The 18,898-nt window shown below is 44.3% G+C and overlaps 1 protein-coding gene across 1 annotated transcript in view; it reads left to right on the top strand.

The window, feature by feature from the left end:
• Positions 1-17,238, top strand: part of mcm3 (minichromosome maintenance complex component 3) — a 38,528-nt gene extending 21,290 nt beyond the window's left edge. The window contains exons 12-17 of the mRNA XM_067988489.1: positions 10,730-10,880; positions 12,123-12,263; positions 12,734-12,813; positions 13,328-13,440; positions 14,849-14,939; positions 16,053-17,238. Coding sequence (XP_067844590.1) covers positions 10,730-10,880; positions 12,123-12,263; positions 12,734-12,813; positions 13,328-13,440; positions 14,849-14,939; positions 16,053-16,251 — 775 coding nt within the window. The 3' untranslated portion in view covers positions 16,252-17,238. The remainder of the gene's footprint in view (positions 1-10,729; positions 10,881-12,122; positions 12,264-12,733; positions 12,814-13,327; positions 13,441-14,848; positions 14,940-16,052) is intronic.
• The last annotated feature ends 1,660 nt before the right edge of the window (positions 17,239-18,898 follow it).

Genomic DNA, 18,898 nt, shown 5'->3' with positions numbered 1-18,898 from the left:
TATTGAATGCTGTGTGGAACATGATGGCTCCTCACCTGATTGTCATGTGAGGAATAAGTAGGATATGAGGTTAGATGGGTACGTGCAGCTTTGCTGAATTTACTTTTGGGAACAGGAGGAAACTTTACAAAACATTTACTCGCAAGGTGAATTAGATTGAGTCGAGTCAGTCATAGAGATTGTGAATAGTCTGGAAAGAAAGGGTTTGATGGGCTGAGTGGCCTCCTCTTGTTCCACACATTGTTTTATGTGAAATCTCTATGGGACATATGATTGAATGTTTGAACAATCTGGGCTAGCTGCGATGCTCGTTTAAGATGTTGACTGAATTTGTTGAGTCTGTTTACTTCCTGTATTCATGAGAAGCTGCTCTCTACAACTAGACCATCTGTTCCTGTGTTTATCGAGAGATTACTGTTTCTATTTGTTCTTGTCGCAGTTGTACAATACATCGGGTAGGGTATAGCCTGAGCTTCCGTGAGTTCTGAGAATGTCCTGTTGTGGCTCTAATAATGAAACGTGACTCTTAATAAAGAAACCACATAAAAGGCCTTTGTAATACTGATGCACCACAACCTTTGATAGAACACCTTTGGTTGGGCTCCCTATCTAATAATGAAGTGAAATGATTTGTACACAGATTGCCACGAGTTACAATATTCAGAGTGCATAACTGGCTTAACTTGCAAATGACCATGTGTTGTGTTTATGCAGTGTATTGTATAGCACTGTTAGGGCGTTGATGAAATTGAAAGGATCTTATGGGCGTGAAGGTTTTTTTCGGTTGTGTGCTGCAGAGTAATTGGGAGTAGTGCAGTTAGGGCAGCTGTTGTGGCAGTGCTAGTGGTATCAGGCGCAATGTGCAATGGATTCATGTATCCAAACAGTATCTTAGCTGGGTTATATTACCCGAGGCCAGCTTCACTTTGGGGGAGTCTTTGTTTGGTTCTACTTTATTTATGTGGTGGTAGTGGGTTATAACAACAGCTTGCATTTTATAAAGCGCCTTTAACATAGAAACATAGGAAAGGAGTAGGCCATTCAGCCCCTCGAGCCTGCTCCGCCATTTGATAAGATCATGGCTGATCTGTGATCTAACTCCATATACCTGCCTTTGGCCCATAATCCCTTAATACCTTTGGTTGCCAAAAAGCTATCTATCTCAGGTTTAAATTTAGCAATTGAGCTAGTATCAATTGCCGTTTGCAGAAGAGAGTTCCAAACTTCTACCACCCTTTGTGTGTAGAAGTGTTTTCTAATCTCACTCCTGAAAGGTCTGGCTCTAATTTTTAGACTGTGTCCCCCCTACTCCTAGAATCCCCAACCAGCAGAAATAGTTTCTCTCTATCCACCCTATCCGTTCCCCTTAATATCATAAACTTCGATCAGATCACCCCATAACCTTCGAAACTCTAGAGAATACAACCCCAATTTGCGTAATCTCTCCTCGTAACTTAACCCTTGAAGTCAGGGTATCATTCAAGTAAACCTACGCTGCACTCCCTCCAAGGCTAATATGTCCTTCCGAAGGTGCGGTGCCCAGAACTGCTCACAGTACTCCAGGTGCGGTCTAACCAGGGTTTTGTATAGCTGCAGCATAACTTCTGCCCCCTTGTACTCCAGTCCTCTAGATATAAAGGCCAGCATTCCATTAGCCTTCTTGATTATTTTCTGCACCTGTTCATGACACTTCAATGATCTATGTACCTGAACCCCTAAGTCCCTTTGGACATCCACTTTTTTAACTCTTTACCATTTAGAAAGTACCCTGTTCTATCCTTTTTTGATCTAAAGTGGATGACCGCACATTTGTCTACATTGAATTCCATTTGCCACAGTTTTGCCCATTCACCTAATCTATCAATATCCTTTTGTAATTTTGTGTTTTCATCTACACTGCTTACAATGCCACCAATCTTTGTAAACAATTTTACAACACCAAGTTATAGTCCAGCAATTTTATTTTAAATTCACAAGCTTTCGGAGATTTTCTCCTTCCTCAGGCAAATGTTTCAAGAGCTCCTTGAAGCCTACGCATTCAAGAGCTCCTTGAAGCCTACGCATTCGTAGGCTTCAAGGAGCTCTTGAAACATTTGCCTGAGGAAGGAGAAAATCTCCGAAAGCTTGTGAATTTAAAATAAAATTGCTGGACTATAACTTGGTGTTGTAAAATTGTTTACAATTGTCAACCCCAGTCCATCACCGGCATCTCCACATCATGACTACCAATCTTTGTGTCATCGGCAAACTTAGATATGAGACTTTCTATGCTTTCATCTAAGTCGTTAATAAATATTGTGAAAAGTGCACCAAGGCACTTCAGAGAGGCTCAGTCGGACAAATATGGAAGAGATCTAGGGCTAAAACCTTGGTCAACCAGACAGGAGGGCCTTAAAGGGAGAGGGGGAGTTGGAGTGGTTTAGGGTAGGAATTCCAGACAGAGACACCCAGGCAGCTAAAGACACGGCCACCAATGGTGGGGTGAAGGGAGGGAGTTGCACAAAATGGCCAGAGTCCGAGCAAAGAAGAGTACAGGAGGGGTTGGAGGTTAGAGATAGGGAGAGGCGATGCCATTGAGGGATTTAAATGCAAGAATGAGGGTCTTTAAATTTGAAAAATTGGGGGACCGGGAGACAATGTAGGTTAGCTAGGACAGGGGGTGATGGGTGAACGGGGCATGCTGCAGGATATGACGAGGGCAGCAGAGTGTTTGATGAGCTGACATTTACAGAGGGTGGAGTTTGGGAGACCAGCCAGGAGAACATTGCAGTAGTTGAGTCGGGAAGTGGCAAAGGCATGGATGAGGGTTTCAGCAGTATATAGGCTAAGGTAGGTGTGGGTAATGTTATAGAGATGGTCATTTGTGATACCCCGTGTCTGGCATTGATGACCTAACCTGAAAGCATGACGTGATATTGGGTAGGAAATTTCTTTGTTCCCCGCACAGAAACCTTGATTGCAAAAGGAAACTGCAGCAAAGATGGTACACTTTTGGAATTGCCTTACTCATAATGGGATCTCTGACTGCCCTCGGCGGTACCCCTATGTAGGTCACCTTGTTTATCGAGTTTTATGCAAGTCATCATGGACAGTGCTTAAGACGAATGTCTCTTTTCCTGTGAAAGATGATGGAAGTGTTGTTAGTGGCAGTAATTTGTAGGTTACGTAAGCTCCCTTATGTATTTACATCTGCAGTTAGTGACGCTTGTGTTAGTGTGGAAAAGAGATGAGTAGTTTGTGATAAACTGGTGTTTGAGCTCATTTTGAAATATGCCTTATACGTTCAAAGTGGCGAAGGTTGAAGATTTTGGCGATTTAGAACTTTTTTTGTTTTTGACAAACGAGGCAATATTAACCTCACTCGCGAGTCAGGAAACTGACAATGTTGGGTGTAACGCTGGTTTGACACTCCGCCTGATTTTGCTCAATGGTGAATAATATTGGGTGGGATGTAAATCCAATGTCACACCCGATCCTGTGGGTTTCTCGCCAGGCGAGTTAAAGTTAAACTTGCCCCCAGAGGCTCTGTATCCAGCAGTGAGAGGTCAGCACCGCATAAAGCCCCATTTACACTGTTCTATGAATGTGCCTTTAACCGTAGCATCTCAGTATCACCCCATGAACCCTCGCTACATTTCCACGTCCTACACAAGGCACAACTGCAGTCCCTGAGGCAAGACTGCAAATGTAGGGTTATTTGGGTTGGTTGTTGTTGACTAGTATCCTGTTAGAGAAGAGTTAAAACTGTCGCCAAGGACCCCCTCAAAGCTTTGCAACTCCAACTGGAGCCTTTCGTCCCATTCATTTGAGCTAGATTAAAATTCCATCCGTGCACTGGATGGGAAGGAACTACGCTGAAATGAACCTGGTGTTGAGTCTCTGAGGTGTACGCACTCTTTTGATGAGTAGCCGAAGTCCAGAATCATCAAATGTTACAGCACAGAAACAGGACATTCGGCCCATCAAATCTGCGCTAGCTATTTTCTTCATGAGCTTCCCAGTCTGATCCCACTCCCCACACCCTTTAATCTTCTTTTCCAAGCAACTATTTAGTTCCCTTGTGAAAATACATCTCCACTCTGCTTCAACAATGGCTCGTGGCAGAAAAATCCAAATTCTAACCACACTCAGTGTGCAGAGATGTTTTTAACCTCTTTGTGGTTGTTAATTTTGTGCCTTTGTTGTTCTCTTGCCAGCCAAAGGAAGCAATGAATTTACCCGCTCACAACCCTCGATAATCTTGAAGTTCTCTGAGATCAACCCTCAATCTTTTTTAGTGAAAATTTCTCAAGTCTGTCTGCTCTCAACTAAATCAGAGGTCCGTGGATCAAGCCTTCCTCCAGCACGTAATCCAGGCTGTCACTTCAGTGCGGTACTAAGGGGTTGCTGCACTGTCAGAACTGCCATCTTTCAGATGACACGTTAAACTGAGGCCTCGTCTGCTTGTTGAGGTGGATGTAGAAGATCCTGTGATAGTGGATTGGTGTCCTAGCCGATATTCATCTCTGAACCAAAAATGCCCAAAATAATTAACTGCTCATTTGTCTCATTGCTGTTTTGGGACCTTGCTGTGCACAGATTGACTGCTTCGTTTCCCTACAAAGCAGTGACTACACTTCAAAAGTAATTCATTGACTGAATTAGTGAAAAGAAATAGTGCAGTATTAGGTGGGATCAGACTAAGAGAATGTGTGAAGGTCTAAGATAGGTTTAGAGTGCATGTGTGTAAATGCACAAAGCATGGTAAGTAAGGTTGGTGAGCTCCAGGTGGAATTAGCCACATGGGAATATGATGTGGCAATAACAGAGACCTGGCTCAAAAAAGGGCAGGATTGGGTACTAAATATTCCTGGAAACCAGGTGTTCAGGAAAGATAGGGAAGGAAAGAAAAGGTGGGGGTGGCAGTATTGATTAAGGAGAATATTGCAGTGTTGGAGAGAGAGGGTGTCTTTGAGGGGTCAAGGACAGAATCTATTTGGTTAGAGTTAAACAGTAGGTGCCATTACTCTAGGTGTATTCTATAGGCCACCAACTAGTAGAGCAAATTTGCAGCAAAATTACAGAGAGGTGCAAGAACTAGAGTTGTGATGGGGGACTTCAACTATCCTAATATAGACTGGGATAGTAATAGTGTAAAGGGGCAAAGAGGGGGAGGAATTTCTGAAGTGTGTTCAGGAGAACTTTCTTGACCAGTTTGTTTCCGGCCCAATGAGGAAGGAGGCATTGCTGGATCTGGGGAATGAGGTGGGTCAAGTGGAGCAAGTGTCAGTGGGGGAACATTTAGGGAACAGTGATCATAGTATCATAAGGTTTAGATTAGTTATGGAAAAGGAGCAATACTTAATTGGAGGAGGGCCAATTTCAGTGGGATGTGAACATATCTGGCCCGGGTAAATTGGAATCAAAGATTGGCAGGCAAAACTGTAATCGAACAATGGGCCTTTAAAGAGAAGATGGTTCGGGTACAGTCTAGGTACGTTCCCACGAGGGGGAAAGATAGGGAAACTAAAGCCAGAGCTCCCTGGTTGAGGAAGGAGATAGAGGGTAAGATGAAGCAGAACAAGGGGGTGTATGACAGATGTCAGGTTGATAAAACAAGTGAGAAACAGGCTGAATATAAAAAGTTCAGAGGAGCAGTGAAAAAGGAAATAAGAGGGGCAAAGAGAGAGTATGAGAATAGACTGACTGCAAACATAAAAGGGACATCCAAAAGCCTTATATAGGCATACAAATAGTAAACGGGTTATAAGAGGAGGGGTGGGGCTGATTTGCATGGAGGCAGAGGGCATGGCTGAGGTACTAAATGAGTACTTTGCATCTGTCTGTACCCAGGAAGAAGATGCTGCCAAAGTCACAGTAAAAGAGGAGGTAGTTGAGATACTGGATGGGCAGTTGATGAGTAGGTACTAGAAAGGCTGGCTGTGCTTGAAGTAGATAAGTCACCCAGTCCGGATGGGATGCATCCTAGGTTGCTGAAGGAAGTAAGGGTGGAAATTGCAGAGGTACTGGCCATAATATTCCAAACATCCGTAGATATGGGGGTGGTGCCAGAGGACTGGAGAATTGCAAATGTTACACCCTTGTTCAAAAAAAGGGTGTAAGGATAAACCCAGCAACTACAGGCCAGTCAGTTTAACCTCGGTGGTGGGAAAATCATTTGAATCAATTCTGAGGAACAGGATAAACTTACTTAGAAAGGCAGAGTAAACAAAGACAGTCAGCATGAATTTGTTCAGGGAAGGTCTTAATGGATATGAGGAGTGTGTAGGAGAGTGGGATCAGACCGGGAAGGTGATGTGAAGAAAATTATTAGTGCAGATTTGATAGGCCGAATGTGCTATTTCTGCGCTGTAGCATTCTATGATTCCGGACTACTGGTTTATTTTGCTTACAAAGGATTGCAGTGGTTATCTGCCAAATGACAGAGTGGGACCGGGAGGAGTAACAGAATTGTAAAGCCTACTGGAACTGGGTGATGTAACTGGTGCGTGCGTTCAGTGGTATTGTGACTTCTGAAACTCCTTTCAGAGGAAATTCAAAGAGTTACAGTGTGCTGGGATGCTATCTCTCCCTCTGTATCTCTCCCTCTGTATCTCTCCCTCTGTATCTCTCCCTCTGTATCTCTCCCTCGCCTTAGAGGTAGTGCAACAAAGGTTCACTAGATTGATTCCTGGGATGACGGCTGTCCTTTGAGGAGAGATTGAGTAGAATGGGCTTGTCTTCTCGAGTTTAGCAGAATGAGAGGTGATCTCATTGAAAAGTATAAAATGTTTTGGCTTGACAGGGGAGAGGCTGTTTCCCCTGGCTGGAGAGTCTAGAATTAGAAGTCATTCTCAGGATAAAGGGTCGGCCATTTAGGACTGAGATGAGGAGAAATTTCTTCACTGAGGGTTGTGAATATTTGGAGTTCTACTACCCCAGAGGGCTGTGGATGCTCAGTCGTTGAGTGATTTCAGCCTTGAATATAATCGATATTTGGACACTAAGGGAATCAAGGGATGTGGGGATAGGGCAGGAAAGTGGAGTTGAGGTAGAAGATCAGCCATGATCTTATTGAATGGCGGAGCAGGCTCGAAGGGCCATATGGCCTACTCCTATTTCTTATGTCCTTCACTCTACTAAAAGAGTTTCATCGAATATACCTACTGATATTAATCCAGCTCTTTCACTCTGTATTAAAAGGGTTTCATTGATTATCATCATAGGTACAGCACAGGAGGAGGCCATTGTGCCTGTGTCGACTCTTTGAAAGAACTATCCAATTAGTCCCACTTCCCTGCTCTTTCCTCATGGCCTTGTAATTTTTTTTCCCTTCAAGTATTTTTCTAATGCCCTTTTGAAAGTTACTGTTGAATCTGCTTCCACTGCCCTTTCAGGCAGTGCATTCCATTTTATCTACTGATAATCCAACTCCTTCACTCTACTAAAAGGGTTTCATTGATTATATCCACTGATGTTAATCCAACTGTTTTACTTTGTATTAAGAGTTTTGGGGTAAATTATTGGGCTTTAATCTCATGATACCCTAAACTGTAGTACAGGTTGACTGAGTTACATGTTGCATCAAGTGAACAAAGCAGGAAGGATAATCTGTTTGATTAGTTGTACTGTACTTGTACTTGCTCTGATAGTATCAGCATCAGTAGAATCGGAGCCGCTGATCTGCAGTGCGGTTTAAATGTAAGCGCAGTCTGCATCTATTTATGTGTAATAACCCCCTTTATCAGATTGTAAAAGTGCTGAGCAGGTAAGAGTGCATCCTCCGGGCCAGCAGCACAGACTGAGTCACCTCGCGTTCTGGGCAGTGGGTTACTTGCAGGAGACTGTGGTATTGGCTGACTTTTAACTCCGTTAATAACCAACTCTTGGGCTGACTTGCATCAGAGTTTGGGCTCAGAGTAAGTAATGAAGAATCAACATCCTTAAAAATATTCAAAGTAGCCACGACATCTGGAGGTCGCAGGGGAAGGGGAAGGGGTCACCGGGACTGAATGACCATATAAATCAGGGAGCCTGCTGGGAGGGGTTACTTTGCCTCAATGGAGATAATTGACCCTAGGGTTATTTTTCTATTTGCTTTTTAATTGGGTCACTGGTGCTGTTGAGCAGACCCTTTTCCACCTGATATTTTAAGCCCAAAATGTTGACTTCTCTCCACAGGTGCTGACTGACCTGTGTGTTTCCAGTGGATTCCCTTTATTTCCTTTTCCCTTTTTGTTCTGATAAAATACTGGAAACAAGCTGCCCTTTATCTTTTAAACTTTCTGCTTAGTACAGCTTTTTTAATGACCATTTGAATTAAAGTAAGAGACTTTGTGGACACATTTGGTCATGTGACTTTTTTCCCTGGAGAGTAGGAGGTTTAGGGGTGATCTTATAGAAGTCTATAAAATAATGAGGGGCATAGATAAGGTCGATAGTCAAAATCTTTTCCCAAAGGTAGGGGAGTCTATAACGAGGGGGCATAGATTTAAGGCGAGAGGGGAGAGATACAAAAGGGTCCAGAGGGGCAATTTTTTCACTCAAAGGGTGTTGAATGTCTGGAACGAGCTGCCAGAGGCAGTAGTAGAGGCGGGTACAATTTTGTCTTTTAAAAAGCATTTGGACAGTTACATGGGTAAGATGGGTATTGAGGGATATGGGCCAAGTGCAGGCAATTGGGACTAGCTTAGTGGTATAAACTGGGCGACATGGACATGTTGGGCCGAAGGGCCTGTTTCCATGTTGTAAACTTCTATGATTCTATGTTATAATGAAACACCAGTCGTGAATGGTGGTGGACAATTAAACAACTAACCGGAGGAGGAGGCTCTGTGAACATCCCCATCCTCAATGATGGCAGAGTCCAGCACGTGAGTGCAAAAGACTAGGCTGAAGTGTTTACAACCATCTTCAGCCAGAAGTGCCGAGTGGATGATCCATCTCGGCCTCCTCCCGACATCCCCACCATCATGGAAGCCAGTCTTCAGCCAATTCGATTCACTCCACGTGACATCAAGAAACTGCTGAGTGCACTGGATGCAACAAAGGTTATGGGCCCTGACAACATCCCGGCTGTAGTGCTGAATACTTGTGCTCCAGAACTAGCTGTGCCTCTAGCCAAACTGTTCCAGTACAGCTACAACACTGGCATCTACCTGACAATGTGGAAAATTGCCCAGGTACGTCCTGTCCACAAAAAGCAGGACAAATCCAATCCGGCCAATTACCACCCCATCAGTCTACTCTCAATCATCAGCAAAGTGATGGAAGGTGTCATTGACAGTGCTATCAAATGGCACTTACTCACCAATAACCTGCTCAGTTTGGGTTCTGCCAGGACCACTCGGCTCCAGACCTCATTACAGCCTTGGTCCAAACATGGAGAAAAGAGCTGAATTCTAGAGGTGAGGTGAGAGTGACTGCCCTTGACATCAAGGCAGCATGGGTCAAAGTCCTGGAACTCCCTTCCTAACAGCACTCTGGGAGAATCTTCACCACACGGACTGCAGCGGTTCAAGAAGGCGGCTCACCACCACCTTCACAAGGGTAATTCGGGATGGGCAATAAATGCCGGCCTCGCCAGCGACGCCCACATCCCATGAACGAATAAAAACAACTCTCAAAGCTTCAGCTGATTGGGCAACTCAGTGCGTTAAGCACGTTACTGTTACACCTCTGGAAACCTGGGCTCAACTTCAGCCTAGCCTTAGATGGAAGTCTCTACTTTCTTCTACTGGTGGTCAGGACCCTAAATGCAAAAAATTGGGTCATTTCAAATAAACCACCTGAGAATTGGAACGTAGGAGCAGGAGGAGGCCATTCAGCCCCTCGAGCCTGTTCCACCATTCTATTAGATCATGGCTGATCTGTATCTTAACTCCATTTACCCGCCTTTGATCAATATCCCTGATACCCTTACCCAACAGATGTCTATCGATCTCAGGCTTGAAAATTTCAATTGACCCCCAGCATCCACAGCCTTTTGAGGGAGAGAGTTCCAGATTTCCACTCCCCTTTTGTGTAGAAATAGTGCTTCTTGATTTTACTCAATTCTAAGCTAAATTAGCAGTGTACTAATGTCAGTCGGAGCCTTCGGGGTTGCTGGTGTGGGAAATAATCACGCTGGTGCAAATGATAGTGCGAGACTAGCTTCACAGAGTATTAACTAGCTACACATTAATAACCAGTCTGCCTCCTGTCAATTGGTCAAATTTCTCAACCATTGAAAAATGAGGGTGTTTTAAGAGGCCACGACACAATGGTGGTATAAAACAGTGTTGTCCAATACATTAGCCAGTAGTCACATGTGGCTAATTGGGAATCCAGATGTGGCTAATTGCATTTCTGTATTAGTAAATAAAAAATGAATAATAACTGTCACTGGGCATATGATCTCAATACTGTGATAAGAGACTTGGTGTCTCTTGTATTTGCAACTTGATGTGCTGCAGACCACCACTTCACTGTTGATCCTAATCCTTTTCTGTTTCCTGTTTAATATGGTAATTTGTGGGTTACTACAAGAAAAATATGACCATGAAAGCTGCTGGTTTACTCTTATTATTTAAAAAAACCCCAACTGGTTCAGAAGAAGGAACCTGTCCCTGGTGTGGTTCACATGTGACACCAGACCCTCACTGTAGTTGACTCCTAATGCCCTCAGGGCAACTAGGGATGTGCAATAAATACTGTTCCCATCTAACAGTCGGTGATAACCGAGCGACTGTCCTAATTGTCTGTGTTTCAGAGAGAAGATCGTCAGCATGGAGTTCATGCGCAAGTACATCCACGTTGCAAAGATCGTCAAACCTGTGCTCACCTCTGAGGCAGCGAGTTACATTGCGGAGGAATACTCCAGGCTGCGCAGTCAGGACCAGATGAGTTCTGATGTTGCTCGGGTGGGTGGACTTTGGTGTTTCGTTTTTTTTAAAATAGGCCTTTCACAAAAGTACTTTTGATGAAGCTATTCCACATATAGGTTAATATTCACATGCACGTTTTAGGTATATTTAATATACCACCACATCTACATTTTGAGAGTACTTGCGGGTGTTCATTCAAACACATATTTTAATTCATATTTTATGTAGTCACTGCACACCCTGACAGTGTGATCCAGGTGTCTTGGCATGTCTGTGTTTGCACAGGAAGCAATGCTGGTCCGGGGCCTGAGGCATCTTGTTTGGCCTTTGGTTCTGTGTGTTAATTGGGCCTGGGAATGGGCGAGTGGTTATGTTGCTTGGTGTCAATGCTCTCCCTTGAAGTGGGTTTGTTGCTGTACCGAGGTGGTAGTTTGTGTTGAATGTGTCTTCAAGAACAAGCCTCTGGTTCTAGGCAGAGCCCATCTTTTCTCATTCTGATCAGCCGATGTCACGCGTGCTTCGGTCATGTTTGTTGTGGGAGGAGCTGCACTCTCTGAAGGAGCGTCAGTAATGGGTTGAGCCAGCCTTATAATTGTAGATGTACCTTCCTCTTCAACACTTCTCACCATGTGACAGATACTGGGGCCAATACCCAGGGGCTGAAAAAAACTCGTCACTTTTATTTAATATGAAGAGTTCCTGGCGGGGCAGGGGGCGGATATTTTTTTATACACCGTTTTAGACACATGCACTAATTTTAGTAGAAAAGGCCTTGCACACAATACAGGTAAATGTGGTTCATGTGTTTGTCTGTCTGTCTGTGAATGCGTGTCACATGCATCAGTGGGGATTTTCATCTTGTTCCGATACGGTCAGGTCATCAGTTTTGGTATCTTCGGTTTTGTGCTCATGGGCCTGTGCCAATGTGTTGTCAGTAACAGATTGGTGGTAGCACTCTGGGACTCTTCACCCTCTCCCTCTGCCCCTATGAGGAATTGTGGGTGCAAAGCTGCTTAAATTCTGTTTAAACATGAATGGTTTCAAAGTGAAAGGTCATTGCGTTTTATTTCCCCCACTTTTTTTTTCTCCTAACCCCCTGCTCTATTAGTTGGTGCTAAGTACTGTAGACTCACAGAGGAGCAGCTTTATTTTGTGCTCATTGGGTAAGTCAGACATTGCTTAGATCGTGTGATGAAGTACTGGTTGATCTAGATTCCTCGTCTAGGCTGAGGATTTTGTAACTAGTCTTGCTTTCCCCCCCCCACCCCCGCCATTCAGACTTCACCTGTCACCGCCCGAACTCTGGAGACCTTGATCAGACTGTCCACTGCTCATGCCAAAGCCCGCATGAGCAAGACCATAGACCTCCAAGATTCAGAAGCAGCAGTGGAGCTGGTTCAGTTCGCATACTTCAAGAAGGTAAGAGTGAGTGTGTGTGTGGCACAGACCTTAATGGTGCACTCCACAGTTACCTTATTAGTAGAAAAGGCTGCCTGTGTGCGTGTGTGATTAGTGGGGATTCCTATCTGTACAGGGAAGGTTACACAGGCTGCTGATGTACAGAGAGAGGTGAAGTATGTCTAAACTGCATTCAGTTAAACATCTTGTAATTATTATGGAAGACAAATCAGGGTTGAACTTTTGGGCTGTGTCTTAACTTGTATATTTGCTAGAGAAGGGTCCCAGTATTCTCCCGTCCTATCCCTGGAATGCTGCCATACAAATATTACAGGAACAGCCTGTGTATGCTGTTGATCCAACCCTAGTCCACACCCCCAAAGGCCTTTTTATACACCACATGAGACCCTTATAAGGAGATCCTGTTTTAGCCAAAGCTCCACATCCCCAGCAAGCCCCTGAGATCTAATGTTGCCATTTATTTTGTGTAGGTTTTGGAGAAAGAGAAGAAACGTCGCAAAGAGGAGAGTGATGAGGAAACTGAGGAGGAAGAAGGAGACAGCAAGAAGAGGTAAGGCACACACAGTGGCTCGGGCCCATGTGCTATGTACGGGAACCTGCAGAGACTGCTGGCAAATTTAGGCTTTTATTCATTTGCTCAATAAAATGTCATAGGAACAGGAGGAGGCCATTGAGCCCCTCGAGTCTCTTCTGCCATTCAATTAGATCATGGTTGATCTGTATCTTAACTCCAGCCATCCCCTCGCCTTGGTTCTGTAACCCTTAATACCCTTACCTAACAAAAATCTATCTCTCAGTTTTGAAATTTTCAATTAACTCTCCAGCCTCTTGGGGGAAGAGAGTTCCAGATTTCCACTCCCCATTGTGTGAAGAAGTGCTTCCTGACATCACCCCTGAATGGCCAAGCTCTAATTTTAAGGTTATTCCTCTTTGTTCTGGATTCCTCCACCAGAGGGAATAGTTTTTCTCTCTTGATCCAATCAAATCCTTTTAATCATGTTGAACACCTCAATTAGATCACCCCTTAATCTTCTATACTCAAGCTCTCAATTCCATCCCCTTAGGAAGAAAACTCGAGCTGAAGACAGTGAAGGCAGGAAGCGGAGACGGGAGCCGAAGGAGGGCGAGCACTATGATCCCTATGACTTCAGCGATGCCGAGGGAGAGACTCCGGACAGTAAGTTCTTCTACTTGGCCTCGGTTGCTATTGTACCTCGGTGTGGAGCCTGTATGTCTGTGGAGTTGGGGTTGATGTGTGCAATGGAGAGACTGATTCTGTGTTTGTTACTTTGTTTTCATAGAGGTGACCTAGCTGTGTGATCACTGAAATTTGGGGCAACAAGGATATGTGGGCATTGAAAAGACAGTTAGCCAGCCTTGAAATTAATTAGTCAGTGCACTAAATGCAGTGTTGCTTTGACATAATGTCACTGCCACATATTAGCCAATTAAAAATGTATCTAGTCACATAGGTGGCAGAGCAGTAGATCTTAGACATGAATTATGCTGCAGACGGTGTGTTCCCGTGGACAGACGGTGTGTTCCCGTGGACAGACGGTGTGTTCCCGTGGACAGACGGTGTGTTCCCGTGGACAGACGGTGTGTTCCCGTGGACAGACGGTGTGTTCCCGTGGACAGACGGTGTGTTCCCGTGGACAGACGGTGTGTTCCCGTGGACAGACGGTGTGTTCCCGTGGACAGACGGTGTGTTCCCGTGGACAGACGGTGTGTTCCCGTGGACAGACGGTGTGTTCCCGTGGACAGACGGTGTGTTCCCGTGGACAGACGGTGTGTTCCCGTGGACAGACGGTGTGTTCCCGTGGACAGACGGTGTGTTCCCGTGGACAGACGGTGTGTTCCCGTGGACAGACGGTGTGTTCCCGTGGACAGACGGTGTGTTCCCGTGGACAGACGGTGTGTTCCCGTGGACAGACGGTGTGTTCCCGTGGACAGACGGTGTGTTCCCGTGGACAGACGGTGTGTTCCCGTGGACAGACGGTGTGTTCCCGTGGACAGACGGTGTGTTCCCGTAAAACTCAGCAGGAAAGCTCTGAATCTTAAATCTGCACTTCAGATGTTGAATGCTGGTTATAGTGTCCTTTCCTTTATATGTGAAGGATTTCAATGAATTGTGTCCCAAGAGTGTGCGAGGGCTTGAGATGGGAGATTTCTGTTCTCTTGCTGGAGGAAAGGGATCCCCACTTTAACGCATCATGTAATTCTGACCACTTCTTTGGGTTCACCTGCCTTTCAAACCTCTGCTGCCAGGAGCTTAGAGGGTGGTCCATCCTAGATGGACAATAACTGTCTCTGTAACTGATCACCAGGATGTGCCAGGCACTGTCTAGATATGAAGTATATTTCCCCTTCTGTAGAGTTGCTGCAGCCCCTGTTCATCGCAGGTCAGATCAGGAACGTGCAAGTATTAAAGCCTCTGCAGCACTGAATGTCTGTTGTACTTAGCACCGCTCTGAACAAAGGATTGGTTAAATGAAACTTAACACCGAGTGCTTTAGGTTAGAGATATATATATGGAAGGGGTGCAACTAAGCTAATAAAACAAACTGATTGTTATTTCCCCTCAGTCCAGCCGCGTACTCCAAAAACCCCGGAACCAGAGGAGCGCATGGATACCAGTGATGGAACTGCGAAGAAGTCTGAATTGAGTGAACAAAGGTCAGTCTATCGGCACAGTGAGACCTGGCAATTCTCCTTGAATTTACATCAGTGCGTTTGTTTGGTGCTTAAACAAACTCTGGATGTGCAGTCACTTCTCTCCGTCTTGTTTTCCTTCATCACTAGGAACAACATGAGCAGTTTACTTTGTGCTTACTTATTTAGCAGTGTTAGGAAATGTAGGTAAATGATTTAATTGGCTTGTCCCATGGACAGGTTTTACACAAACTGCACCAATCCTTTGACTGTTATGGGTAGTATTGTGCAAGTAAACAGTGACCTTAATCAGGGAGGAGGAAATATCACAGCAATCGAACTTGCCTCAATAAAGGAGCACAGGAAGCTGTGAACAGAAGTAGCCTGCAGTTAAACACATTAGTACACTAGGGATTTCATTCACCTTGGAGGGAATATAACTTCAGAAGAGCCAGATGAACAGAAAGATTGAAAATTAGAGGCTAGCGATGACTGAAAACAGATAATAAATAAAATTGAGGTGTTTACAGGCCAGAAGCAAGTGAACTACGGGGCCAGCTGTACCTGCACCCTTGTCTGAATCAAAGCCTTCACATTGCTGTGATGCCCTGGGCCAATGGGAGTGCCTATTTTGACCCCGGAAGGCAATAGCAGAGTTGTATTTCCATTTAGTAAGAAAATATTCTAACTGCACAAAGTTGAGTGCAAGTACAAACTCGTGCTGCCAATTCATGTTCCAATGTGTCGGAGGGGACTTAACTTGGATACAGAAGACCAGAGCGTATGGAGTCACACTAGGACATCATAAAGAGGTTAGTGTAGAAATAATTGGAATGAAAGTTCAGACCTGGGACAGCTGTAACCTGAACAGCTGCAGCTTTGCTGGAGCTCACCTGTTGGCCCTTTTAGTTGGCAAATAGACACACACGGGATGGAGGAAAGAAACGTTCAGAGTACAAGCATCTGGTGGTAGCAGCATGGTGCTCCATACTTCATCAGCACAAGTTCAGTGGTCTTAGCTCAGGGCTTACAAGCTGCTGCTGGATTGGATAACTGGACTTGGATCATACTCCGAGGATATCTGCACTTTGTGGGGGGTTTTTTATGGCTCTAATCCTGTCTTTAATCCTGGCACAGGTTCAAAGAGTTCAAAGTTGCCCTGCTGGATGCTTTCAAGACTGCACATGCTCAGTCCCTTGGGATGCAGACTCTGATGGTATCAATCAACAAAGACAACGAGGTGCCATTCTCTGAGATGGAGGTGCAGACTGCCCTTGACAAAATGCAGGAAGACAACCAGATCATGGTGTCTGATCACATCATCTTCCTAATCTAATGGAGTGGCGTTCACCAACCGAGTGAGGGGCCAGTGTGTGGCACAAGAGCTTGTGTCAAACTGAGCTCTTACTAAAGTGTAGGCTGAAATGGAGGGTTACATTCTGGGTTATCATTAGTAATTCTGCAAGTACCAAAAGTTAGTGAAGCACCGGGAAGGATTTTAGATCAAGGTGCATATCCTGGATCGGGCAAAAATGTCATCAGAGAGCCCAGCTTTAATGGGTACTTTCTGAAGACCTTTTTGAGGAGATACATTGTGCTCATTTTTTTAATATATGTTGTCTTGCCTTCAAGGGTTTTTAAAACAATTGTCATTGTTTATGGCACCACAGCCTTGGTTGGGTACGCCCTGCCCAGTTCTCCAATAATGGGCACAGTAGCCAATATGGCATTTGCCCCTGTGCCATACACCAGCTATCAAAACTGCATCAGGCATCAATGGCCAGCTGCCAACTATTCTGCTGGCATGGACTAAATCTGCAGGTTTATGCCCTGTGGAGAAGTGAATGCTGTTCTTTGCATGTGTGTGGTTTGGAAATTAACTGGCACTTGCACACTGCTTACAGTAGAGTGGCAGTATTTTCTGACTGTTGCATGGTTGGCTGCTGTTGTGCTGTTTCCCAGGCATTTTTATATTGAGGGAGAGCCCATGCAGGAGATGCATGGTAATCACACACAGTCTATAATGTAAAGCATCTCCTGGAGATCCATTGGCAGCAAAGACCCAGATTTACAGCTGAGCTAATGTTGGGTCCTCCATCTAAAACAACGCTGGGAGCTTATCACCCCCTCTTGTATCTATAGGAATGGACCCCCAACAACTGGTTAGCAATGGCAGGTACACCATTTATTAAGCCAAATGGACCTGATTACCACTGAGGTGGATGGGCAGAGAGCCAAGAGAATTTGCGACGTGTTAAATTCATATTACTGCTTTTTCAAAAGTCCTGTTATTTTTTTCTATAATAAAGCTGAGTTCTTGCTTGTTTTTTGTTGGAAGCCATTCTGTTCAAACAAGAAGCCCTTTGTCTTTAGGTTTCGATATGAGACGTTTAAACTCATTCTCACTTGGAGGTGAAGCCGTCTGCAAGAATGAGATGGAAAAAATGTGCCTCTTGTTCCAAACGCAAGGGGTGCATCTGACCTGATTTCTCCGTTCTACTTTCTACATTCCGTGTAGGCTGTGCTCACTACTACTTATAATAGAGACAACTGTCTCAGCTCATCTGTAACGTGTGGTTTCACAGCAGGTTTTTTTTTTGCAGTTTCTAGATTGAGGTCATGCTATCTTAGCAGTTGTTGTAGCTGATATCAATTTAAGAACATTGGCTGTGATTTTCCAGCAGCTCGTTTAAGGGGAGCCCACTGAGCGCTCTCTGAATATTGCAGCACTGCTTTTTCGCACTACTTTTGTTTCAGGACCCTCAATTTTTCCTTGTAGCTGAGTAGTGCAGATCCATTCTCGCTTCCTTTTGAAAAACAGGAGTATTCTAGAAATGTGGCTACCTCAAGTGTATCATAGTAGGTATAGCACAGGAGGAGGCCATTCGGCCCATCGTGTCTGTGCTGGCTTTTTGAAAGTTGTCTAACTAGTTCCATTTCCCTGTTCTTTCCTTGTAGACCTGTAAATTTTTTCCCTTGAAGTATCAATTCAGCACAGAAAATTGGTTGCCTGCTTTCTGGAATGGGAGCAGCCTTTACAAGTTATATTTCTCTCGTGCAGGGATCTACCGTTCAGTTATTGGGAAGCCTACCATCCCAGATTAAACAATGTACGTTTCCAAAATGTGTTTTTTTTTCAAAATCTAAGATTAGATGGCATGATAACACAGCAAAAGATCCATCGATTGTTTCAGATGGTCATGTGGTGCTTGTGCACGTGACAGATCAGCAATCTTTTTCCCCCCCTCCCTCACCCGAAAAAAAAACTGACTTTCAGTGGATTTGTACTTTGAATATTTTTATATGTAATGCCAGCTTTCTAAAGATGCAGTAATGTTTCATCGTAACTGCTGTCTGCTGCACTAAAGTGATCTGGAGAGAACTATCTGCATCAGCTTTATGCAGCAAGACTTGGAAAAAGAATGATGCATTTGTTTGCATACAATATTCATCAGTGAAAAGTTTTCAGATCAGTGCACCAGATTAGTTTAACATAGCTCTTGGCACGTGCAATATCGGCTACTTGTGGGGGGGGAGTGAAGAGGAGTTGAGCTGTGTGCAGCTAATGCTGCAAATAGTTATCGAAAAACGCTAGGTGCTCTTGAAGTAGATAAAGCAGCAGGTCCAGAACGCATACATCTGCACGTCTTAAAGGAGTTATAGCTGGGAACTAGTTTTTGCCTAATATCGATTGTAGGGAGAATCTTTTGAAACAGTTTTTGGAGTTGGACACCTGGCTTAATAAATTCAGTCAGCTTGAGGCCACCTGCAAATAATGAGCTGGAATTTTAGAAAGATGTTGATAACTGCACAAAGGAAATATAGTGGGTTTTATGTACTTCGATTTTCAAAGAGCTTTGGATAAAGTAATGAGTAATCTGAAATAGGGATATAAAGGGTAATTTAAATTGAGTGCTAGTGTAAAATGTGATGTTCACATTGAAGAAAGGTTTCAAAAACTAGAGGGCATCATTTAAGCAGTC

Source organism: Heptranchias perlo, chromosome 8, assembly GCF_035084215.1.
Source record: "Heptranchias perlo isolate sHepPer1 chromosome 8, sHepPer1.hap1, whole genome shotgun sequence".
NCBI classification, from domain to species: domain Eukaryota; kingdom Metazoa; phylum Chordata; class Chondrichthyes; order Hexanchiformes; family Hexanchidae; genus Heptranchias; species Heptranchias perlo.
This window is presented reverse-complemented; position numbering and strand designations above follow the sequence as displayed.